General features: G+C 35.6%; 2 protein-coding genes across 2 annotated transcripts; one reads left to right on the top strand and one right to left on the bottom strand.

The window, feature by feature from the left end:
- Positions 1 to 10,871: 10,871 nt before the first annotated feature.
- Positions 10,872 to 11,492, bottom strand: LOC131055757 (UDP-glucosyltransferase 29-like). Its single transcript, XM_057990142.2, has one exon. The coding sequence runs from the start codon at positions 11,490 to 11,492 to the stop codon at positions 10,872 to 10,874; it is 621 nt and encodes a 206-aa protein (XP_057846125.2).
- A 12,347-nt stretch (positions 11,493 to 23,839) lies between these two features.
- Positions 23,840 to 26,463, top strand: LOC131055756 (uncharacterized; the record flags this gene model as incomplete). Its single annotated transcript, XM_057990141.1, has 2 exons — positions 23,840 to 24,415; positions 26,338 to 26,463. Coding segments are annotated over 2 exons (702 nt in total), but the record flags the coding sequence as incomplete, so codon positions are not given.
- Positions 26,464 to 26,540: the final 77 nt, after the last annotated feature.

Below are 26,540 nucleotides of genomic sequence, written 5' to 3'. Positions count from 1 at the left end.
CATATTTGTACTACTATGGGGGAGCACTAAGACAGGGTCCGTTTGGATACATACTGGATTGGCGACACGAGCTAGACAGGCTGAGAGAGTTCACATGGAGGCCATATCATGATTGCCCTGGATGGTCAAATGATAGTGATGAGATACCGTATTATAGACAGGAGAGGTACTTGATTGGGTGACTAGTGAATCACTAGAGAGAGTCAGACGACAGTTTGGAGAGAGATAGGATGTACCTAGGAGGACTGCACACTTTGCCCAGAGACGAGTCAGTGGGGGAGTATGATTCAGCCACACATAGCACATGCTGACTTCACATAGATACAACAGAGACAGTGGGATTGGAGATCAGATGTGGAGGATGTCGCGATGACAGAGGAGTATGAGAGATGGTTTGCACAACGACGACCAATGCCATTGACAAATCCTGATATTCCAGTACCGAGGAGACAGGAGGACTTCCCACTCGCTGGAGAGGAGGAGGGAGATGATGAGGACGAGGAGGACAACAGCGGGGATGAGGATGAGGGGGACGACAAGGACAGAGATGATGAGAGGGATGATGATGATGAGCCAGATTCAGGTGAGCAGGAGGCATTGCAGGATATACCCATAGAGCTAGAGACAGCTAGGATAGAGGAGATGGAGATGTGCAGGGCTACCATAGCGAGTCAACATGATCACATTGTGACTTTAGAGAGACAGAATACCATCTTGAGGACAGAGCAGGATCAGGTCAGAGCGGAGATAGCTAGACTTACAGCAACTCGAGATACAGCAATAGCTCAGGCACAGCGAGAAGAACAGAGGGTCACTGAGTATATTGGGTTGATTAGGGATGCCAGTGCACGGGAGATGGCACAGATGTTGGTAGAGACTGGAGAGGAGATACGCTATTGGAGGACATTATATGAGAGTGCAGTTCTACTAGAGCAGAGAGCAGCATCATATCGGGCACGATCGAGGACAGAGAGCAGACCACGCTCGCGAAGGTCAGTGAGCAGCATGGGGGTAAGTGGACCTATGAGACCACCACAGCCAGGACTAGGAGGGACATCATCCATGAGACATGGTAGGGATGAGGAGGATAGAGGGAGCACCCAGTGACAGAGGTACGTGCTCCTTAGGACAGAGACAGATATAGTTTGACATTTTGTAGTCAGCCTGTGGGCCATACTTAGGACAGATAGTCCAATTTTGTACTCTGATATTATGTGGATATATGATATGATACGCATCGATATGATGGGATGCAATGTGTTATGACTTATGTTATTTTCCATGTATGAATGACTTATGCACTGTTTATTGTGGAATATGTATGGATGTATTTTTATGTGTTTTTGATGCATTGATAATATGAAATGGATAAAATGCTTGATGTGATGTTTGATGTAATGCAAATGTACTAGCCAATGAATGTAGGATGCAACATGTGTGTTTGGGGAAATCGGAGCACTAGACCGAACTGACTATCCAAATGGATGGAAGAAATGTTAGTAAGAAGAAAATGAGACAGAGGACAGTTAGAGACGAAAAAAAACTTGCTTTTAGTAATGCACTTTGTAGGTGAGAACCTTTATTTTAATGTAGCAAAATGGATGTGTAGCATCATGGCATTGAAGGCCAGAGCTGAAATGCAACCCTTTTTGCAAAAGACAGGCACATCACAGACAAACAACAATCACAACAAAAAAGAAAGAGACCACGAACCATCCTGGTCACTCTAAATCAACAAAAGGCATATTTGCTTCCTATCATTATTCAGTTTTCATTGCTATTATAAACCTAATTTATATACCCTCATACTTGTTCAATGAATTCTCATGTTTCTTTAATAAGAAATAAAAATAGCATTCTTATTGTTGTATTTATGATTATCATGTTTATGGTTGTATATTACTACTATTATCCTCTTCTTACTGTATTTAGATATATTTCAAAATAGAATATAAGCATAGACTTGAGCAATCACATATTTGTACAGAGAATCTTTGAGATCAAGGCATTAAAATTAATTGGAACGAGAGATCTATTCACTATGTTTTCCTTTAGACTCGGGCTTTGTTGTTCCTTTATTCCATTCTAGACCTGTAGCCTATCTTCTTGAAGCCTTCTGACAGTGATACATTCATTGTTCCTATGTCTTTATGGAATATCATTTCATATTTGGTCTACACTTTGTTATCATTGAGACAAATGTAGAGATGACCTGCTAAATGTTTTATGGTATTATAATCTTTCAAGGTTGTTGTTGTGTTGGATCTTACTTGGACAGTGAACCAAGGGTTTTGGAGATTACTAAACATGGAAATGATGAGTCCTTACATTACTATTTTTAGTAGCCTTTGATCTTTTCTAGTTCAGTACTATCATGATGGCTCTTCTATGGTTGTCTTCTAACCTAATTGCACTCTCTTTATCTTTTCTATCTTGAAGCCTTGTGGGATTTATATACTTTGTATCTTATGATGACATCAATACTATCATGACCTATTTCTACCATACTCAAAATTCACCATAAATTTTGACTCTAGACTATATTTTCATTCTTCATGCTGATACAACTTCCAAACTAAGGACTGTATTATGCTTATGGCTTATATGAAGAGTGTCACCATTAAAACCTATTCTTATGGATACGTTTTGTTGGCATGTTGGCATAACTGATGGAGATGATGAAGTACCGGTAAAGGATGATGTTGATATGATATATTGATGGACTGTTAGTAATGATATAATTATTATATGATGCTTGATGATCAATTATTTGTATTGTCATTGATGGCAACCATGTTTTCTTATGTTTGGTATCTCATCTAAGTTATCTAAGCCTATTGGTATAGCTTAACTGATAATGGATTGAGTTGTAGAGAAAAACTGCTAAGTAGTAGTCAACCAGTAAGTAGGAACAGAGAAGGAGATGATTGTGGTAGAGATCCAAGTTGAGTTAGGTGTTGTGGTTTGGAATGTATGCTTATGACAATATAATGAGTCTATGACAAGAACCACATCAAGATTGGAGAACCGGAAGTCATGTTGTAATTGACTATTGTATATTCAGTGTAGGGTTTGAGAACCGGTAACAAGATCTTTAATCGGTGATGTTTTATGGTTTGGCAGTGAATCTTTTCATATTCTTAACTTAGTGGTGATGTGTCAGAATCAGTGTGAATGAATAAGATGTTATTTGAGTGCGATCAAGGAGCAAATTTCTTGGGAAACAATGAAGTGCTTAGCAAAATGTGTTAAGGGTTTGACAACTTATCAAAACGATGTACAGTGATGTGTTATGATCATTAAACGGTTGTAATTGTCTTGAAATTTGTTGTAATGATCTGTATAATGAACTATAATGATCTGATATGATTTATCATGTAAACTAATTATAAGTTAGGGTTATATAACTGACTGAGTTGAAAGATGTATTTAGGTCAAGTTTGAGTAGCTTTATTGTGTTGGTGGTTAGAAAAGTAAGTGTATTGAACCAGTTTGAAGTGTCTGCAAGAGTGAAGCAAATTGGAGCTGAAAAGGATTTGTACAAGCAAGTAGAGAGTGTTGAAACCAGATCATTTATTTGTTGTTTCCTAACAGTTGCAGCAGCATTAAAATCCCTTAACCGGGTAGGTCCTAACAAGTCTGACCTTGTAAATCCCTTCACCGAGTGGCTCATAAATTTGGGTTTAAATAATTTAGCAAGGTTACTCCTAATAGGGTAGAGCTCCTAACATGGCTGAGGTTAAAATCCCTTCACCGGGTGACTCCTAACAGGGTCTTCTCTTAACCAGGCATTATTGTAAAGCTCCTAACCGGGCTAGGCCTTTAATTGGGCATGTTCTAAAAGAGTGCATATTTTGTGGGTACCAATTCCCACCATGGTTTTTCCCTTTTGGGTTTCTACGTGAAAAATCTCAATGTTTATATGGTGGTTGATTTGTTTATGTGGTGCTTTGATATCATTTATTTGCATGCATGTTGATGAACACATGATGGAGTAGTTTGATAAATATGTTTTAAGTGATTGATTGAGTGACTACCGGTATTGGTTATGAACTATTTTGAGAAGTATTTGAAGATTGGTAAAAGATGTCAGTTTATTGTTATTACTGATTCAACCCCCCCCCCCTGCCCGCCTTCTCAGTAATAACCAGATCCTCACAATAAGGTGTTTTGGTCATTGTCTTTGATTTGACAATGAAGTTTGTTTTAGTTGTTGTAGCAGACCTCTGTTATGCTTTGTTGTTACCATGTATTTTATCATTATTGTGGCTCTAAGAACTGACATGGTTATATGAGTGTCTCCCTTTGATTACAAATGGTCTTTATGGTGTGGTTCGAGATTGTCTTTCACTCTTTGTTGTTCACATTATTCTTGTATGTCTCTATTTTTTTGAGCTCTATTCCTTTTAGGTATTTTGATGCTATGAATGCTCTTTCACTATCTTGTGACTGCCTTTGAGATCTTGTCACTACATCATTTATTTGATCTGGGACTTTGATTTGAATTCTTAATGTCCTTTACTTTTTCTCTAAGTCACTAGAGACACTTCATCAAATTTGTACTACTCTAAGTCACAGTAATTCTTGACTGCAATGATAGAACTTTGCTCACTATTCTTGTAGACTTGTCCTTTATGGACTGCTTTCTTTTTTGATAGTGCATCCATTTACTCATGTTGCCTTATGACATAACTCTCATCATGTGATTGTTTATTTTGTCTCAAACAAACATTGACTATGATTTGTTCTCCATCCATTGTGTTAGTTCTAACTTTATCGAGCACACTATCATAATACTAAGAAATAGCCTCCCTTGTTGTGGACAACATGCATCACTCTCTTTACCCCTTGAATGTATTGATGGCACTTAGAAGATGTTGTCTTTGATCCACATGGTTGTGAACTGCTAAATCAACTCTCATACAAGTTGTAGATGTATAAATCTGACCACCTAATTAAATAAATATTTAATGCTTATTTAATCTATTCAATCAATTCCTCTATTAATTAAATAATATTTAATTAATTCACCTGCATTCCTCTATTTGATTAAATAAATTATTCAATTTATTTTATTTTATTTATTTTACCACATTCTAGCCTTTAAATAAATAAATCATTTTTATTTAATTAAATTCCTCTTTTTCCCTTTAGTTAAATTTACATTTAATTAAAAACCCTCTTCCATTTAAATAAATCAAAATTATTTAAATATCTATCCAAATGCAAGTTGTCACCCACCTTTTTGAAATAAATCAGTTTATTTCAAATTAAACCCAAAAATATCTTCCCATTTGCATTCTCCTAACAAATCCACTTGCATGTCTGATCATCTTCTAGATTCTTCTAATCTATCATAATTATCTTAATTACCCCTTAAACATTTGCACATTCCTTAAGAGAAGGTCACTTCTCAATAATCTGCAAAGTCTTCATAAACCATTAAAGGCTTTATGTCTTCAATAAGCTAATCATCAAAGTTTTTAAGCCTTTAATGGCTTCCTTCTAGAGTCTTCTTAATCCTTTAATGGTTTCCCTTAAAGTCTATAAACTTTTAATGGCTTCCTTCTAGATTCTTCTTAAACCTTTGATGGTTTCCCTCAACGTCTTCAAGCATTTAATGTTTTATCCCCCATTTTTTTCATTTAAATAAATTAAGATTTATTTAAATAAAATATAAAATTCACATTTACATTTATATAAATTAATATTTATTTAAATATCTATCCAAATGCAAGTTGCACCATTTAATTGAAATAAATGATTTTATTTTAATCCTAAAATTCCTCCCACTTGCATTCTCCTACAAAATCCACTTGCACACTAATCATTCTTCTAGAATCTCCTATTCTTAATTAAGCAGATCCTATCCTAATCATTGTCAAATTCCTAAATAAAAGGAAGTCACTTCTCAAAAATCCCCAAAGTCTTCAATAACCATTAAAGGCTTTATGTCTTCAAATGGTTAACTCTAAAGTCTTCCAAACCATTAAAGGCTCTTACATAATCATTTATGGTTAACTCACCTTTGACCTAACTTAACCATCATTTTAACTCATGGGTCTCTTCAAAGAATTTATTGCTTTGACTAAGGTAACCATTTAACTCTTGGACATTCATTTATCCCTTGGATAAAAGAAATATCCATTAACCTAACCCTAACCCAACCCCCTAGGGTAACCATCATCTCCCCTCAAGCATTTAATGCTCCTTATCTCTCCTCTCAAGCCTTCTCATGGTGACACTTGTCAACATGGGATTGGCTTAAAAGTCTCACATAGATTGATTATCCTTCAGTCCTAACCCTTGTTAAGATTATTCACTCTTGACCATCCAATTTCCCATTTCTTCTATAAATAGGCCTCATTTCTTCATTATCACCATCCAGGTTTTATGCATCCAGGTTATCAAGAATTTGCATTTGCCTCTCTCATAATCTTAAGTATTTTAGATAGCAATAGCATTATCATAGAATGTTAGTTTCTTTATCATAAAATAGTATTATCGTAGCATTATCATGTTAGGATAGTATATCATGTTAGTTTAATCTTCATTTCAATCTCATTATCTTGCACCATATCATAACTAGTTTCATATAAATAACATGCTAAGATCTTAGTTGCATATTGCATCTAGATCTTTGATCATCTATTCGTCATTCTTTGGGTAGTCATCCTAGAGATCAAGTGCTCATATAATCTCAGAGCTATCTTGTTTTGAAGGATCCTTAGAGATAGAGAACAATGGAACAATCTTAAGAGACAAATGCTTTGCTTGTTTTATCAATTAGATCTCTCTATTTTACTATGTTTCATCGGTATGCTTGATTGTGTTTGCTCTTAAATGACTAACAACTCTTTCAGGTGTACACAAGAAAACAATCTTCATGTATCATGAGCATCTCAATATATGACGTAGTAAGCCCTCTGAGTTCTATCTTTTTCATGTTTTTTTCAAAAAAAACTCATACTGGTTACTCTAGCTTGTCAATTTCATTTACTTTTCTAGTTTAAAATTACTTGATTGTTTGACATGATCGGAGAGATGAGGAATCATGACAACAAATACTAGTGGACAGATGATGAGCTTTGAAAGCTTTATGAGACCCGTGAGCATCTTCCTAATCTTCTCTCTTTATGTTGTTATCTTCCTCGATCCAAGTATTTGCGTCTAGGGCCAATGAGGTATTGCTTCTTTAGAGCACTGACACATTTTTCTTTCAATTTATTACGCATAACATGACAATTTGATTGATGTTTATGTAATTCTATACAATGGATAAATTTACTGTTTCATGCTTGTGGGGAGAGGCGTTATAAAGTTATAAAATTGCAGCTACTTTTATAAAAGTAATTTTTGTTTTTAGTGAACTTGCGTACTTTATGGCATAAACAGGTTGAATGCAGAGCTTGGAATTTCCTCTCTTTCAAGTGTTTTTTTTAAATTGAACACGATAAATTGAGTTTGGGCTTGGTGCTATTTCAATAAGGATAGAGGGATTTTAAAAAGTAATTGCTTAAGTTTTGAATCGATTAGTGAAAAGATATACTATATATATTTTGGCTTCAATTATTGCCTTGTAAAATGAAATATTACTTCCTAGAAACATTAAGCAATGTATAAAATCATGACCATTTCATTTCAGATGGTAAGTACTTCAAGTATGCAATGGTAGTTGTATTGTCTTTCTTTTTGGTCGGTTCTCTTGCTGACTTGTTCATCATTTTTCTCTACTGGGCAACTCTCTTTGTATCCCAATTGGTAATTGTTCTTCTTTCTATACTCTTTTTTGGGTATGATTTATGTGAAAAGTTGATCAATTACATTCTAAACAGTATGAAACTTCTAAGAAACTTATGTGTCCACTACGAATGACTAAGCATTCTATTTGATATTATTTTTTGTTCATTCTCATTTATATAGTTTATAGTTTAACTGCTATTGTTTCTATAGTAATTTTAAATTGCTATTATTATTTTTTTAATACATTTTTTCATATTGTCTTTATAGAGAAAATTGTTGAGATTAAATCTTAACTATTGTCTCTAAAGAGAGAAAAGTGAAATTGTTTCTAAAGAGACAAGAATACATTTTCTTCATATTGTGTTTGTAAAGACAATTTTTTAAGAGAATAATTTTTACACACTCGCTTAAAGACAATATTTAAGACAATACACAATTTTTTTTCTTCAAGTTAAGACAATTTACACAAAAATTGTCTCAAAATTGTCTTAAACCCCACTCTATGTAGTAGTGCCTCTTGTGGTTTTCTAGATCCTCTCACAAACCTTTCAAGATCCATGAACTGCATTACATTAGTGCTTTTGTTCATTACACTAGGCAATTTTATATTCCCCCCCACAATATGAAATTCTATTTATTCACACAACAAAGGACACTAAAAAATAAATCATATGTTGCATATTAGAAAATAAAAACCCACCAAAGCTGATATGAGGCCCTGTCATTGGTGACTAGCTAGAGGATGTTGATTGTCCTCCTTCCTCTGTTGCCTCCTACCTCCAATCTTGAATTTATCTAAAGCATGTATTCTTCATCACTCAGACATGATTGCTCTTCATCATTGGCATGGTTTCCCCAATCAGTTTCTTCAGCTAAGGAAGCTTGATGATCTAGTTTATCATCTAGTAGATCTTGTTCCCTCTTCTTACAATTCAAAATTACATCCTATTTCATTACAATACAAGCATTTGATTTTTCTTTTTGATGGAATATGCTTGGATTTGTACTTGCATTTTCTTGCTTTGTTATGTACAAATAAGACCTCTTTAGATTTTGAGTCTTCATTATGATCAATTAGAGTAGATATTACTCCTTCAAGACTAACAGTTACCTTGCTTAATGTGATCACCATTCCAAACATTTTTTTAGGCAAACTATTTAGAAGTATTTCTTTGGCATCATCATCTTTTACTTTTTCATTAATCCCAGCTAGTTGATTTAGGAGATAGTGAAACTTACTGATATGCTCTGCCATTTTTGTAGCTTTTTCCATCTTCAATCCATGTAATTTGTGCTTCAATATTTTTTTCGCACTTTCTGCTTCAAATCCGAAGAGCTTGTTTAATGATTCCCAAATCTCTTTTGCCAATTTCACAAAATCCACAGTGTAAATATGTTTTTAATAAGTTGAGACCAATAGTTCCCAAAGCTTTATGATCTTTAATATTCCAATTTACAAGTTCATTTGCATCAATTGGTATGACTAAGTTTGGTTTGACAACATCCCAAAGATATTTTTCTATCAAGTGTAGTTGCATCTGTATTTGCCATGTATGAAAATCTCTACCGTTGAATTTCTTGATGAAACTTAGTTTATCCATGCCTACTCTTTTAATCAAAGATGTTAGCTTCAACCGATAATGCACCTTGACTATAACACTTTTGATAACATGACTATTAATAACTTGTCAACATAGACCCTATTCTAAAATAATACAACTTGGACTTTACTTGTTTTGACAACTTCACATCTACTTCAATTATATTGATTAAAAAATCAAATGAATGCCTTCAACTAGACAAAGTGTATTTGCAAACCAAATTCACCATAGAAAACAATAAAAGCACCTTACACAGATTAGAATGAATGAATGCTATGGCGGCAAAGACCGAGCAATGTTTTGGTCCGTAATTATTCAGTCGCGAGGATATAAATCCAAGCTCCAGCAAACGTACCCATTTCTGTACAAATTTGATCTGAATTCTGCAAGGAAGAGAAGTTGAACAGTGGTCATATGAAAGAAGGGAGCTTCAAGCTGGTGGGCTACAAGAATTTCATCCACCACAATCCTGCATGGCTTGCCAAAGTAAAAACATCTCACGATATATGACTGAGACTCCTCAAGTTCTTCAAAGAACTTTGCACCAACCAGATGCGATGAACTTGCTGGCCATGTAATCTCCACAAATCACAAGTCCCCACTGATTTGACAAAAGCAATGATGTCGAGGCACGATTCAAACAATGCCTGTTCATTGATATAAAACCGCCTATCACTACGATATGAAGTTCATTGACTATTTTCAATATGAACCAATAAAAAAGATAAATAATATATCAAAAAATATAAAATAAGAATATTAATTTAAATTTTAGATTATACAATTGTTGTTTAGATTTTTTAATTATGTATGTTCATTAGCTAAACTAATTTAAAATTGAAGGCAAGTGATGCATTAGTGTTCTTGCCGCAACAAAAAGTAATAATTAAAACATACTATTTATCAAAATGGCAAATTGGACTCCTATCCCCAAAGTGACTTTGACTAAAAACTTAGTGAGACATAACCTTACGTAAATTGAAGTACACTCCATAGTATTTAATATAAACTTTAATTAAATAAAAAGTGTCTTCAAGTCAATTAAGTATGTATTTTTATCAATTGGAGGTTGTTGAGTAAGCTCCTAAGGTACTTGGATTTAACTCTCTTAAAGGATAGGGATGAGGTCCATTACTCATATATAAAGAGAGAGAACTTGTCTAACTTGTCTACCTTTTGATTGTAGCAAAAACCTAATGTAGGATTTTCCTACCTTTTTTAAACCTCCCATTGACCTTGAGGAGGTGCAAGTGCTTAACAAATTCAATCACATATTCATCTTGAGATCCTCCATCCTTCAATATTTTGTCCTTCAATATTTGACCAATTTCCCTTACCTTGACTCTAATCTCTTACCCTTCATCCCCAATAGCCATCCACATAGCTTTGCATCTCGTCTCTTTGAAATGTCTCATCCTTTCCTCACCCAACTTTAACACCCACCTTCAATTCCTCTACAACTATTATGACACTGATCAAATTGCATAGGTGAAGCTATAAAAAACAAGCCATTTCTCATTCCTTCCATTAGAGAGTTCCACCCACAGTGATCATAAAATTGGCTAGTATCTCCCTCTCGGCAACCACACCCCTCTTCCCAACCCTCCCTACAAAGCCCTCTGGGACCCAAAATGAATCCCCATGTAGGGCCCACAAGAAGGGCTTCCAGCTGGCTTCCAATCCCAATACCACCTCTGCAATCTCTTCCCTTCGTAAAAAGCACTGGCTCCCAAATGACACATAGACTATAGAGCTTGGCGACTGTTTGTCCAACCACGCCATCACATCCATGTCAGCTTTCCTTTCGGACACGTGCGGTGACAAGAGAGGTCCAAGCAGAACAACTAGTTTCCCAGTCACCTTCCCAAAATACTCAACATACTTCCCCTCTAGCTCAGCGCACGTTTTGACAGCCACGATGTCACAGGAATCTATGCCACGTAAGAAGCGCTCAGGGTAACTAATAGCGCTTGGTTCTAGGGCACTGTTGACAATTAAAGCCCCAGCCGCTTCATATAGCCTCAATGTGACCGACTGCGAGGGGTAGTCTGTTGGGGCACTGGCTAAGCAACAATGTAAACCGCACCTTCTTAGCCTAGGCCTACCTCTAAGTACCTGCTTGCAAGTACCTTGTTCCTTCTGCCTCATCTGTGCATCGTGCCTGCCCTCTCTTGCTGTAAATCCCCTCTATTGTGGGTAAGTGTTGACATCACTGGGTAAGTGGGGCCCCACAAAATGCTAGCGAGCTAGCCCCTCTTTAAAAAATTTTATTTATAGTTTTGTAAAAAAATTATTTAGTAGTTTATATAATTTATTTAATAATTTTTTTTATTATATTTTTAGTAAAAGTTAATATTTTTTTTACATATTTTTTAAACTTTATATTATTTATAGTAGTTTATATATTACTTTATATTATTTATAGTAGTTTATATATTAAGTTGATATTAACTTAATTTATATAGTTAAATAACATGATTAGGTTAATATTTATAATATATTTTATATATAATTAAGTTAATATAAACCTAATTTATATAATTAATTTAATATTTTTATAGTTTGAAATATATTTTATTTATATTATATTATTTTTATTTTTTATAATTTAATTATATTGTTTTTATTTATTTTTTATTTTAATTAAATGGATATGAATTTAATTGATTTAACTTAATTGATATTTAATACATATTAATATCAATGTCAAGTAGGTTAATATCAATAGATATAATTAAGTTAGAATCAATTAGGTTAAATCATATTAACTTAATTATATAAATTAGGTTAATATCAACTAGGTTAAATCATATTAACTTAATTATATAAATTAGGTTAATATCAACTAGGTTAAATCATATTAACTTAATTATATAAATTATATTAACATAGTTGATATTAACCTAATCTATATAATTAAATTAATATGATTTAACCTAATTGATATTAACTTAATTATGTAACCTATTGATATTAACTTAATCATATTAACCTAATTGATTTTAACCTATTGATAAAGTTAAAATCAATAGGTTATATGATTAACCTATTGATATTAAATTAATCATATTATTGATTTTAACTTTATCAATAGGTTAAAATCAATTAGGTTATATAATTTAGGTTAATATCAACTAGGTTAAATCATATTAACTTAATTATATAAATTATATTAACATAATTGATATTAACCTAATATATATAATTGATATTAACCGCTACTTTTGGTAGGGGTTGCTACAACAGTTGAATGCTTGGGATCTGGTGGCTTGCAAATAGAGGCTTGATCTTTGCTATATTTAGCGGCATTAAAAAGAAGGAAACTTTAGCGCCTTGTTGTGCAAGCTTGATGGAGAGCTCTGCGTAAGTGGAGATGTGACCGTGGGCTAACAGAGGAAACATCAGGACGTGCAGTTGCTTTCATTAATAGGGGAAGCCTATTGAGAAATGCAATCAACAATACATGTTGTGGGATCTATTATATCTGTAAGGTCAAAAAGTGGTCATTTTAAAGTGTCCACATTATCTACATAAAGATGTTTGTGTACTAAAATTGCCAATAATTATGTACAAATGCCCAAGTAGTATACACTATGGGTACCGATAAAGTTGCCCAAATGGGCCAATTAGAGTCCAAAAATGCTAACTACAAGGGCGAAGTGGTGCTTTTAGAATATGTCAAAATTTATTAATGGGCTTTGGAATTGTCTATGGAGGCACCAAAAGGGAGTCTGACAAGACAATTTTTCTTATTTAATAATTGATTTAAAAATCAAAATATAATTGTATTGTGATAATTAAATTAATTATTAAATAGGGAAAATTGTCTTGCGAGGCTCTCTTTTGGTGCTTGAATAGACAGTACCATGAGGTTTTAGTTATCATTTTTTGTTGTTTCTTTAAAGTTAGTAATTGGGGGGTTAGTTGAGAAAGGAGTGAAGGGTGAAGAGGTTCGCCTATTATTATTTTTATTTGAAACATGCAATGGGGAAAATTACAATATAGGAGATAATCAAACAATTCTCAAAATAAATCAACAATACAATAGTCTATAAAAAAAAAATCAACAAAATATAAGATCATTACAATACAACTATCCATAAGAAACAATTGAAAAAAGGATGAAACAAGAACATAAAATCATTACAAAACATAACCATCAAATTTTGATTTTAACATTTGTTAAAATTGTTTGGAACCTAAAATATCACTTCTATGAACTAGTAACAACTAAAATTTGATTCTATTCAAATGATTCTTAACCTTTTTAGAAAAATTTTGCAACCTTTCTAAACCAAAAGTATGGTTGCTAGTTAAAATTTGTTTCCAAGTATGGGGCAACAAATGTTTCCACTATCATAAAGTTGTTTTTGCAATGAGAGACGAGTTGGGTGAGCGCTGGGATCCGACTTCTGATTGGATGCTGAGATTTTCGTGCTCGGTCGTGCCCCTGAGCCGTCAGATGATCCCGATCAGCAGGCGAATGATGCGGAAGGATGTCTTTTTCTCCAAGCTTCGTGCGAATCTTTAAAGGAAGGAAATTCTTTAGCACTATCTATTATTCTTTCCTGAGTTATAATTTAGGGGGAATTTTTGAGTGTGGATGCCTAAGTGCGAGTTGAGTGCTTTTGTGAAAAACTTGGTGGGAATTTCCTGAGTGAGGGTTTTCTTGGGAATTCAAGTTGCGTGACTTGATGCATGGAAAGTAGGAAAGGCTTGATGCCGCCATGAGGGTAGAATAATGTATAGGATTTTTTTGTGTATGCAGGCATTTTAGGCGAAGCCCGACCTGCACTACTTGTATGATGGCTTTTAAATTTTGTCCATCGGATTTTGTCAATAGAATCATCTTGTTGCCCCGATCTTTTGTGTTCTTGTTCTTTCTGTGCGTGTTGCTCTAATTTTGTAAGAAGTTGGATCTTAAAGCGGTTTTTGTGAATTCTGTAGCATTCTTTATTTTACTGTGCAAAGTATGAACTCCATGTTTTCTATTCGTTGCATAGTGTGAGGCGTAGTCAGAATTGTGCACTCCTCGTAACATCACTGGGCGAGTAGAGCCGCAAGGTCCATTTCGAAGGCGGGTTGAAAGCTCAGCCCCCTTACAGTTGGTATCAGAGTTTGAAAGTAGCATGTTCTTTCTAGTACGTTGCACACCGATAAAGAATTGTCTGAGTGCGAAGAGGAAGAGGATCCAAAGCGCGAGATGCCTATGGGAGTGCATTCTTGTCATGGAACTCAGATGCATCATCCCAAGACTCGCTCTTGGGTTCGCGACCTCGAGAATGCTAACTAATCCTTCGGGATCTTTAGTTTGTTTGATTGTACAGATAGTTTAGGTTTGGTAGTTTAGTTTTCTAACCACCTCTGCGGTTTCTGCCCTAACTGTTTTACTATTCTAACAGTTTGTGTTGTATATATTTCTTTTATTTCATTAATAAGATTGTGTGCCTGTGTGAATCAACTGTTCCGATTTCAGTGGTATCAGAGCCACGGTAATAGATGATTATAAGTCTATAATCATATTCTGCCATTTTAGTTTTTTATTATGAAGTAAATAGATTTAATAATTTGCTTCAAGCATAGAATAGAAAACAGAGTTTAGATTGCATCAAAAAGAAAAAAAGAAAAAAATTCCAATGCATTCTTTAATTTCAATCGTTGGAATAGTTCTTTCTGGTAAAAAGAATTATCAAGAATGGTTTCGGAAAGTTAAGAACACTTTAATTTTTAATGATTTGTGGGATGATGTCTGTGAAAGCAAAGATGACAGCAAAGAGCCAGAACAACCTACAGAAGCAAAAGAACAAGCAATCTAGAAGAGTAAAGACAAAAAGGCTTATGCTCTGATTGCTGCCTCTGTCAGTGAAGAGGTAAGTAGGCATATAAATTCTTGTAAAACGGCTTTCACAACTTTAAAGAAACTTAAAGATCTTTATGATTCTCATTCAAAGCTTGAAATTATTCAATTGTTAATGAAGTTATTCCATCTAGAGATGAAGGATAATGATCCTATGAAGTTAGCCTCTGAAATCAGAGCTCTTTTTCATGATATTGAAGCCAGGGGTGTAAAAGTTGATCTCCAGCTCACTGCTTTTATTAAAGCCCTTTATCCTACATATTCACACTATCTTGAATCCCTTCAAGCTAGTGAAAAAATGAAAGACATAACATTTGATAAACTTGTGGAGAAAATTGCTAAGAGAGAAAAAGCCTTTGGGAAGAAGGAGTCACTTCCCAATGCTGAGACTTTGTGTCTTGCACAACAGGGGCAGCCATCCAAAGATGAATCTATGAGACATGACAGTAGTAGTAGAGGTCATGGCAGAAGATAGTTAAGAGGAAGGGGGGGTAGAAATTACCAAGGTGACAGACAACATTCACAGCCACAAAACCAACATAGAGACTTCCAATACAGAGACAGTCACCCTAGAGACAAGCAATCTCTGCAGTGCTATAGATGTGGAAAAATGGGCCATTCAGCCAGTCTTTGTAGAACTCCTTGGGAGAAGATTCGTGACAAGAAAGAGCTGCCACCAGACAAAGGTAACCCTCCTGAATCTGCACATTATGTTGTCGCACATTGTAATCTTGGCATTGAAGAAATTTTTAGTACTTCATTTTCCTCTTGGAATGACATTTGGTTGTTAGATACTGGAGCTACGTGCCATACGACATTTAGAAAAGACTTCTTTGAGACATTCAATGATAAAGTAGATGGAGTAGTTTATTTTGCTAACAGGTCTCAGTTAAAGCCTTTAGGTATTGGATCTGTTAGACTGAAATTACCTAGACTGGAAGATTACATACTTTCTAATGTTCTTTATCTTCCCCAATTTAAGAGAAATTTGATATCCCTTGTGCATATTAGACAACAAGGTCACTCCATACATATGTATGATGGCATCATTGAGATTAAACGAGCTTCTGATCGTGTGATTATCATGACAGGAGTGGAAGAGGACAAACTATTAAAGTTGAAAGGTACCTCATCTACTTCTCATCATATTGCACATTTGGTTCAACATAGTGGTAATTTGTCTTCCAGCTTGTTATGGCATGCTAGATTTGGTCATATTAGTTATGATAGTCTCAAACTACTGAAACGGAATGGAGTTCAAGGGCTTCCTACTATTCCAAGACAGCTTTCCCCATGTGATGCTTGTATTTTAGGCAAACATAGTAAGCAACCTTTTCATGATTCTATGTTTCGAGCTTCTCGAAAGCTAGGCCTTATTCATTCAGATTTGTGCGGGCCCATGTCAGTTCCATCTGCAAATGGCAATAAATATTTAATGACCTTTATTGATGACTATACACGGATGTGTTGGGTTTATTTACTAAAAGACAAATCTCAAGTTTTTTCTACATTCAGAAATTTTCATTTGTGGATTAAAAATGAAACTCAGCTCAATATTGGTACCCTTAGAACTGATAATGGTGGGGAGTATACATCTCATGAATTTAAAAAATATCTGCTAGACAATGGTATTAAACATCAGACTACTGTTCCCTATAATCCCCAACAGAATGGTGTGGTAGAACGCATGAACAGGACAATACTGAATATAGTAAGATTTATGATGTTTTTTAACAATGTTAAGTTGATGTTTTGGGGGGAAGCCGTTCTTTGTGCTATCTACATCAATAATAGGAGTCCTTCTGCTGCCCTACACAACAAAACTCCTTATGAAGTGTGGCATGGTCATCTTCCAACTGTCAAGCATTTTAAAGTTTTTGGTTCCACTTGTTATGCTTTGGTTCCTACACAGCTAAGAAATAAATTGGGAGCTAGAAGTAGAAAATGTCTTTTTTTGTGATATTATAATACTTCTAAAGCTTATCGCCTATATGATGCAAAAAATAGCAAGTTTATTGTTTCTAGAGATGTTATATTTCTTGAATTTGACAAAGATACTCTCACTATTGACAAACAGCTTGCTCATCTTGATAGATTTCACTCTAAAAAATTCTATCATGAATGGGATAATGAACTTCCCTCTCTTAAAGGGGGGATTCCTTTTCTAGGTCAATCTTTGAAAGTTACAAAACTTGTGATAGAGAATGGAGATGTTTTGAATGATAACAGTGAACCTATGGAAGGTCCAGAGAATGGGGATAGTCTGAAAAGTAATAGCAATTCTGAAGAATCAGAATCACCTTGTGCAGCACCTGATCCAAAGTCTCTTGAAACAGAGCAACCAATGGAGCAACTCGTACGTAGATCACAATGGACTAGAACAGTTCCAAGCCAGTATGATGATTTTGTTACATTTGATTGTGAATTAAACTTCGCTGCTATTGATGAACCTTCTTCATTTCAAGAAGCAACAGCTAGTGATGCGTGGAGAGGTGCAATGCAAAGAGAGTATGATGTTCTCATTAAAAATGGAACTTGGAGGTTGGTGAACCCTCCAATTGGAATCAAGCCTATTGGTTGCAAGTGGGTATATAAGAATAAATATAAAGTTGATGGCTCACTTGACAAACACAAAGCAAGACTTGTAGCAAAAGGATATGCTCAAAAAGGAGGTGTAGACTACAGAGGAAACTTTAGCTCCTACAGCAAAGTGGGGTACTATTTGAACTTTATTTTCTTTAACAGCACAAAAAGGATGGAAAATACATCATATGGATGTTAAGACAGCCTTCTTGAATGGAGATTTGAAAGAAGATGTCTATATGGTGCAGCCCGAAGGTTTTGCTATCAAAGGTCAAGAGCAAAAGGTATGTAAATTGATAAAATCTTTATATGGTTTGAAGCAAGCACCATATGCTTGGTATGAAAAATTAACTGAACATCTCCTGAAATTAAATTACAAACACTTCAATCTAGATGACGCAACTCTATTTGTCAAGAAAGTTGGTAGATCAATTGTATATCTAGTTGTCTATGTTGATGATCTGCTCATCATAGGAAACAATGATGATTATATAGCATCCATTAAGAGAGAACTAAAAAAGGTATTTGATATGATAGACCTAGGTTTACTTCATTATTACTTAGGCATTGAAGTCATTCAAAATCCTAAGTTCATTTTTATTTCTCAGAAGAAATACATTGGAGAGTTATTATGCAGATTTGGAATGCACGATTGTAATTCCATTTCCACTCCAATGGAACAAAATTTAAAGCTTTCTTCCAATGAAGGAGCAGCTTTCGAAGATCCAACCAAGTACAGGCAGCTTGTTGGAAGTTTGATTTATGTCACCACTACTCGTCTTGACATTACTTTTGCAGTAGGAATTTTGTCCAGATTTATGCATAAACCATGTGAAGGACATTGGACTGCAACTCAACGAGTTCTAAAATATTTAAAAGGAACTTAGACTCTTGGCATCAAATACTCAAAGGTTTCAGAATTCCATCTCACAGGTTATTCTGATTCAGATTTTGATGGCGACAAAGAACATGGGGTATCTACTTCTGGTTATTTGATGATCCTTGGATCAGGCGTTGTCACTTGGAGATCGAAGAAACAAACAGTTCCTACTGACTCTACAACTGAAGCCGAATATGTAGCAGCAGCTCAAGCCACCAAAGAAATTGTGTGGCTCAGGAAAATTCTCGATGATTTGCAGGAGAAACAGACAACTTCAACGCCTTTACTTGTTGATAATAATTTTGTAATTCAATTGGCCAAGAATCCTAGATTTCATGATCAAACCAAGCATATCAACACCAAATATCATTTGATTCGACATCATGTTGAGGTCAAAACCTTACATTTACAACATTGTTCCACTGCAGATCAAATTGCCGATATCTTCACCAAAGCATTGGGATGTGTAAAATTTGAACAATTCCGAATGCTGCTTGGCATGACAAATGTCCGTTTGGATTAAGGGGGAAATGCTAACTAATCCTTCGGGATCTTTAGTTTGTTTGATTGTACAGATAGTTTAGGTTTGGTAGTTTAGTTTTCTAACCACCTCTGCGGTTTCTGCCCTAACTGTTTTACTGTTCTAACAGTTTGTGTTGTATATATTTCTTTTATTTCATTAATAAGATTGTGTGCATGTGTGAATCACGATGGTGACTGTTCCGATTTCAGAGAAAAGAATGGAGGTTGTGGAAGGTGTGGATCTTGACAATCGCACCACAAATCTTGAGTTCGCCTATAGTGACATTACCGATAGCACAAATGATGTGTTGGAAGCCATTGTCAAGCTTCGCAAGGCAATTCAGTTTCTAAAAGATGGACATGCGCTCTTGACTCAAGTTAGAGCACAAGGCGCCTCGAATCCGACTCTTCTAGTTGAGCCTTGTGATGGGAAAAGAGACGATAAAGCACTAGATAATTTCTTTTGGGACATGGAAGAAATGTTCTCAAATATGCTTGGCTTATCTGATGAAGCTCAGCTCAAGAAGGCAGTCGCACTCCTCACAGGAGGTGCAAAACTCTGATGGAGAATGTGTGTTGTTGACAAGGCTACTGGGAAGGTGATTATAGAAATTAAGCCTTGGCAAGATCTTAAGGCCACACTCCAGTTGTAGTTCCGACTTGGAAACTCGGATTGGGTGGTTTGAGCCCAGTTCGACGAGCTGAAGCATACTGGCAAAATCAAAGACTATGTTTGTTCTTTCCAGATGCTCGATCATGAGGCCCTTAAGCTCTCTGATTTAGAGAAGCTTTATTTGGTCTTGAAACGTAAGAACTGAAGAAGCAGCTAGTGGACCTCACTGAGGTAGGGTATCTTCGCCCTTCTCGCTCTCCTTATTGTAGAATCTGAAACTACTATGTCTCCTCAGAGCCAATCGATTAATCAAATTAAATAACAAAGAACACACAATAACAACAACCCTATTTTTTTGGAATTGCACACACCAATTTCTTTTATTGAAACTTAATTAAAAAATTACATAGAGGCTGTATATATAAAGAATTTGCAGTCTAGAAGAATCAATAATAATTGTAGTTCTAAATATATTCCTAGCATTGCATGGAAAGTTACTAAGGCTCTCAAACTAAAAAAAACAAACTACTCCCTAAATTAAGAATACAATAAGTGCATGCACAACATGCTTTATTTACTAAAAACAAATTCATGCAAAAAACAAAACTAAAAATAGTCCTAAGGATTAATACATGTTGGAGTACATGCTTTATTTGCATGAGTAAACAAAAAAACTATTTAAACTAAAAATAGCTTATGCATGATGATGAATGGATAGCTTCATGTCCAAACTGGAGTTGCATGGAGCTGCATGCTAGAGCAGCATCACTTATCAACATACTTCCCCTTGATGTTGAGAGGGTTGACAATCTTATCTCGTAGTGCTATAAATTGAGCTTTCGCAACCGCTTTGGTAAATATATCTGCTAGCTGATCTTGGGTGTTGATGTGCTTCAATTCGACATCCTTCTTTTGCACCAAATCTCGTATGAAGTGATATTTCAAATCAAAATGCTTTGTTCTGCTATGATGAACCGGATTCTTGGCTAACTTGATGGCACTCACATTGTCACAATAAATTACTATAGGCTGAATTTGTTTTTCTCCAATTTCTTTCAAAACTTTTCTGAGCCAAAGAGCTTGTGTACCTCCTGAGGTAATTGCAACATACTCTACTTTTGTAGATGAGAGGGCAACAATACTTTGTTTTTTTGAGCTCCATGTAATCAAACTAGAACCAAAAGAAAAACAATTTCCAGATGTAGATTTACAGTCATCCATACTACCTCCCCAATCTGAATCACTAAAGCCTACAAGATTGAACATTTCAGAAGAGTAGTAATGAATACCAAAACTTAAATTCCCTTTCACATACCTCAAAATCCTCTTGGCTGCCTTCATATGTATTTTAGATGGATTTGTCATATACCTTGAAACAAGTGAAACTGAATAGGCAATATCAGGCCTCGTGTGGATTAGAAACATCAAGCTCCCCACAATACTTCTGTAAGCTGTCTCATCAACTAAATCAGCACCATCATCTCTACATAACAAATCTCCATGAGCACTTAGAGTGGAGGCAGGGTTACAATCAGTCATATTAAATTTCTTCAGCATATCCTGTGCATACTTTGTTTGACAAATGAAAATCTCATCCTTACTTTGATAAACCTCCATTCCTAGAAAATATTTCATTAGACCAAGATCTTTCATCTCAAATTTTTTCATCATAGCAGCTTTGAATTCATCTTTCATCTTAGAAATACTACCCATATACAAAAGATCATCAACATACAAACTTATGATGAGAATATCAGTACCTTCTTGTTTGTAGTAAAGGGTAGGATCACTCTTACTTCTCTAGAAGCCATTCTCCTGAAAGTATCCATCAATCCTGGCATACCACGCTCTTGGTGCTTTCTTGAGGCCATACAAAGCCTTCTTCAACTTGTAGACATAATTATCTTTTCCTTCCACTTCAAAACCTTGTGGCTGCTCCACATATACTTCCTCTTCTAAGTACCCATTCAAGAAGGTGCTTTTCATGTCCATATGATGTATGCTCCACTTCTTCTGATCTGCTAATGAAATCAACATTCTTATGGTCTCTTGTCTTGCTACTGGTGCAAATGTCTCTTCATAGTCAATTTCATACTTCTGTGTGAAGTCTTTAGCAACTAATCTTGCCTTGTGTCTTTCAACACTCCCATCACTGTTAAATTTGGTCTTGTAGACCCATTTGGTGCCAATCTTTTTTTTGTCATGTGGAAGTTCTGTTAACTCCCAAGTGTCATTCCTATGAATGGAATCCATCTCTTCTTCCATGGCTTTCACCCAAACCTCATTAGTACATGCATCTTCAAAACATGATGGTTCAAAATCAGCCTTGGCTAATAAAGCAAAATTCACTGTCTCACCTGCTGGGTTTTCTTCATGTACTTGATTTCCACTCTTCTGGTAGATATCACTCAATCTCCTTACCTTCCTTGTAGAACTTGGAGAAGAAGCTGGACTTGAACTTGGTACTAAAGAACTTGATGAAGGGTTGCATGGTGGAGTTAAACCACTGGATATAGAAACATTAGTTGGCTGCTCATGATCAATATCAGCAATTATATCATCATTCAAAATAGATTTTGGCTTCTCAACATGGCCTTTTTTATGACCATAAACTCCCCCTTCATCAAAAATCACATCTCTTGAGACAATAAGCTTGTTAGTGAGGGGATTATACAATCTATAAGCCTTGCTTTTCTCACTATACCCAATAAAAATACATGACTCACTCTTTGCATCTAACTTTTGTCTATTCTGATCAGGTACATGCACATAAGCCAAACAACCAAAAACTTTGAAATGATTAACATTAGGCCTTTTACCATACCAAGCTTCATAAGGAGTCATCTTTTCTAGTGTACTGGTGGGGCTACGGTTGAGGATGTACACCGTTGTAGCAACTTCATCTCCCCAATAAGAATTGCTCAATCCCTTGGTTTGTAACATGCACCTTGCCATTTCAACCAGAGTACGATTCTTCCTTTCAGCTACTCCATTTTGTTGAGGTGTGTATGTAGTAGTAAGTTGCCTCTTGATGTCATTAAAATCACAATAACTTTGAAAAGCCTTGGAGCAAAATTCTCCTCCACGATCAGTCCTTAAACATTTTATCTTGCATGTTTTCTCATTTTCCACAAGGGCTTTAAATTTCTTGAATGTATCCAAGGCTCCATCTTTGGCCTTCAAAAAATATACCCAACAATTTTGTGAGTAATCATCAATAAAAGTGATGAAATATGATGACTTACCCAAACTCTTAGTCTGTATAGGACCACATATATCTGAATGAACAAGCTGAAGTGGGTGATGAGCCCTCCATGCTTTGCCCTTTGGAAACTTTTCCCTTGCATGCTTTCCTTTAGCACAACCTTCACAAACCTCCTTGTGTTCCTCAACCTTGGGCAAACCAGAAACTAATGCATGCGAGGTCAGAAACTTCAAACTATGAAAATTTAAATGCCCATACCTGAGATGCCATAACCAACTTGAATCTTCATAAGCCATATTTGCCAAACTGATGTTATGTTCACCAAACCTCAAGGGGAACATTATATTTCTTGTCATAGGAACAACAATGATCACCCTATTACCCTTATTCTTATCATAGATAGTACGTCTTATTCTCAAAGACTACTTTATAATTTTTTTCACATAGCTGCCCAACACTTAACAAATTGTGCTTCAATTGTGGAGTATAATAAATATCATGAATACTCTTTATACCTTCTTTTGTTTGGACCTCCATAGCTCCTTTGGTAGCAACCTCTAATGATTTATCATCACCAAGCTGGATCTTGGATTTGAAACTTCCATCCTTTGTTGAGAACAACTTCTCATTCCCTGTCATATGGTTAGAGCATCCAGAATCTAGGTACCAAACATCTTTACTAGTATTTTCACCCTTGGCATAAGATAAAAATAAGTGATCAGGAGGATTCTCACTACTTTCTTGAGCATAGTTAGCACTTTTACCTTCTTTCAATCTACATTCTCTTTCAAAGTGGCCATACCTATTACAATGGTAACATTGAACATTTCTCTTATCAAATTTGCCTGGCTATGGACAATCCACAGGAAAGCCCAGCGAAAAGAATTGTTATGCAGATATAGAAGCCACATTAAGATGTTTGAAAGAGAAATATGGAGTACAGGAGGACCGAGTTATACTTTATGGCCAGTCTATAGGAAGTGGCCCTTCTGTTGATTTAGCAGCAAGAATGAACAAACTGGGAGGGGTTGTTTTACAGGGTGCAATACTTTCTGGATTACGTGTTATCTTCCCTGTGAAGAAAACCTACTATTTTGACATTTTTAACAATGTGGATAAGATTGAAAGGGTGAATTGCCCTGTGCTTGTCATGCATGGTACTTTGGATGAAGTTGTGGATTTTTCGCATGGAGAACAGCTATGGGATCTTTGCAAGGAAAAGTTTCAGCCCTTGTCGGTTATGCATGGGAGACATAATGATTTGGAGAGCTTTAGGGTTTTTTCTTCACATCTAAAAAAGTTTTTGTCCAGTGTGGAGAGAAGACTACTTTTGAGTAGTACTAGTGAAAGTTACAGGCAAGAACCTTCCATTGAGCATTTAAGATGCCCACTAACTTTGAGTGTTGAACAGGTACTTATGGATCCTCAAGCTTCTCTCCCTTTATATGAAGAATACAAAGGACTTCATGATAATGGATTACCTATCTCAACCAACCTCTGCTTAGTATCCTCTTCCTCTTGAGCCACCTCTCCCTCTACCTCTTGAAGAATTTTGGCTTTGCCCTTTACCTTGGCCTTGATTGATTTTGGCACTACTGCTGCTTGCATCTTCATTTTTTGTGATTAGCAATTTAGAGGAAAATGCTTTCTCTACACCTTCAAAAAAATCTTTCAATCTTTCTTCATGAGACATCAGGGATCCAACCAGTTGATCAAACTGTAGTTTTGTCAAATCCTTGCTTTCTTCTATGATTATTACTACATGATTCCATCTGGGTGTCAAAGATCTCAACACCTTTTTAATCAAAACTTCATTGCTTACAATTTCTCCAAGTGTAGCCATTTTATTGACCACATCTTTGACTCTGACACAATAATCACTTATACTTTCGGCTTCTTGCATCTTCAAATTCTCGAACTCTCTCTTCAATGTCTGAAGCTTGACCACTTTAACTTGATCACTACCCTGATAAGCTTCTTGTAGATTCTTCCAGGCATCTTTGGCAGTTGTTGCTCCTGATATTCTTGGAAATAAGCTCTTATCAAGAGCTATCTGAATGTGAAACAAAGCTTGAGCATTCTTTTTCCTTGCTTCCTTTCTAGCTATTTTGTCATTGGTTGTAAGGGCATTCCAATCAGCTGGCTCTTCATAACCTGATTCAATAATCTCTCACAAATCTTTTCCAATCAAAAAGGTCAGCATCTTAATGCACCAATAATCATAATCATTCCCATCAAATTCTGGAACGGGCATATGGTTAGAATTCGACATGATTAACTTTGACGAAATTCCAACAATAAAACTTTAACCCAAAACAATTTTACCTGCTCTGATACCACTTGTAAAATTTGAAACTACTATGTCTCCTCAGAGCCAACCGATTAATCAAATTAAATAACAAAGAACACACAATAACAACAACCCTGTTTTTTTGGAATTGCACACACCAATTTCTTTTATTGAAACTTAATTAAAAAATTACATAGAGGCTGTATATATAAAGAATTTGCAGTCTAGAAGAATCAATAATAACTTCAGTTCTAAATATATTCCTAGCATTGCATGGAAAGCTACTAAGGCTCTCAAACTAAAAAAAGCAAACTACTCCCTAAATTAAGAATACAATAAGTGCATGCACAGCATGCTTTATTTACTAAAAACAAATTCATACAAACAAAAAAAAACTAAAAATAGTCCTAAGGATTAATACATGTTGGAGTACATGCTTTATTTGCATGAGTAAACAAAAAAACTATTTAAACTAAAAATAGCTTATGCATGGTGATGAATGGATAGCTTCATGTCCAAACTGGAGTTGCATGGAGCTGCATGCTAGAGCAGCATCACTTATCAACACTTATGTGGCCCCAGTGCTCTTTCAAAAAAAAATAGATGGCTCCCTGCGTCTATGTGTGGATTACAGAGCACTTAAAGAATAAGTATTTGTTCCCCCTCCATAGTGGACAACTTTGATCGCTTAGCTGAGGCTAGATACTTCACAAAGCTAGATTTATGCCAAGGCTACTACCAGATCTGAATTGTTGTTGGTGATCATGAGAAAAGACTCCCATCACAACTCAGTACGGGTTGTATGAGTTTATTGTGATGTCATTTGGGCTCACAAATGCCCCTGCGGCATTCAATACTTTGATGAACGATGTCTCTCGCAGTTTATCTTGACGACATTCTAGTTTACAACAATTGTGCATTGCTTGAGGGTATGGAGGGGCCTGGCTTAAACATCACACACTAAGCCTTTGACCGCTCAGGTGGCAGTTGTGGGCCAATTTCCTTTGCCAAGGTCTGCTTCGGTCTGTTCCCGTTTCCGTTAGCGTTCAAATTCAAAAATTTCTCCCACGCAAATTTCAGTGGATGTCCGTATAAATTCCATCGCAGCCCGTGGGCAGTTTTTGTTTCCCACCGCTCTCCTGGCCTATGCTAAAATGGGAGCTTTCTGAACAAGGTTTGGACATCCAAGAAAGTGCAATAGAACGGCGATTATTGTTAGATATCAGTTGGAAATGCTCGGGTAAAC

This window comes from Cryptomeria japonica, chromosome 4 (assembly GCF_030272615.1).
Source record: "Cryptomeria japonica chromosome 4, Sugi_1.0, whole genome shotgun sequence".
NCBI classification, from domain to species: domain Eukaryota; kingdom Viridiplantae; phylum Streptophyta; class Pinopsida; order Cupressales; family Cupressaceae; genus Cryptomeria; species Cryptomeria japonica.
This window is presented reverse-complemented; position numbering and strand designations above follow the sequence as displayed.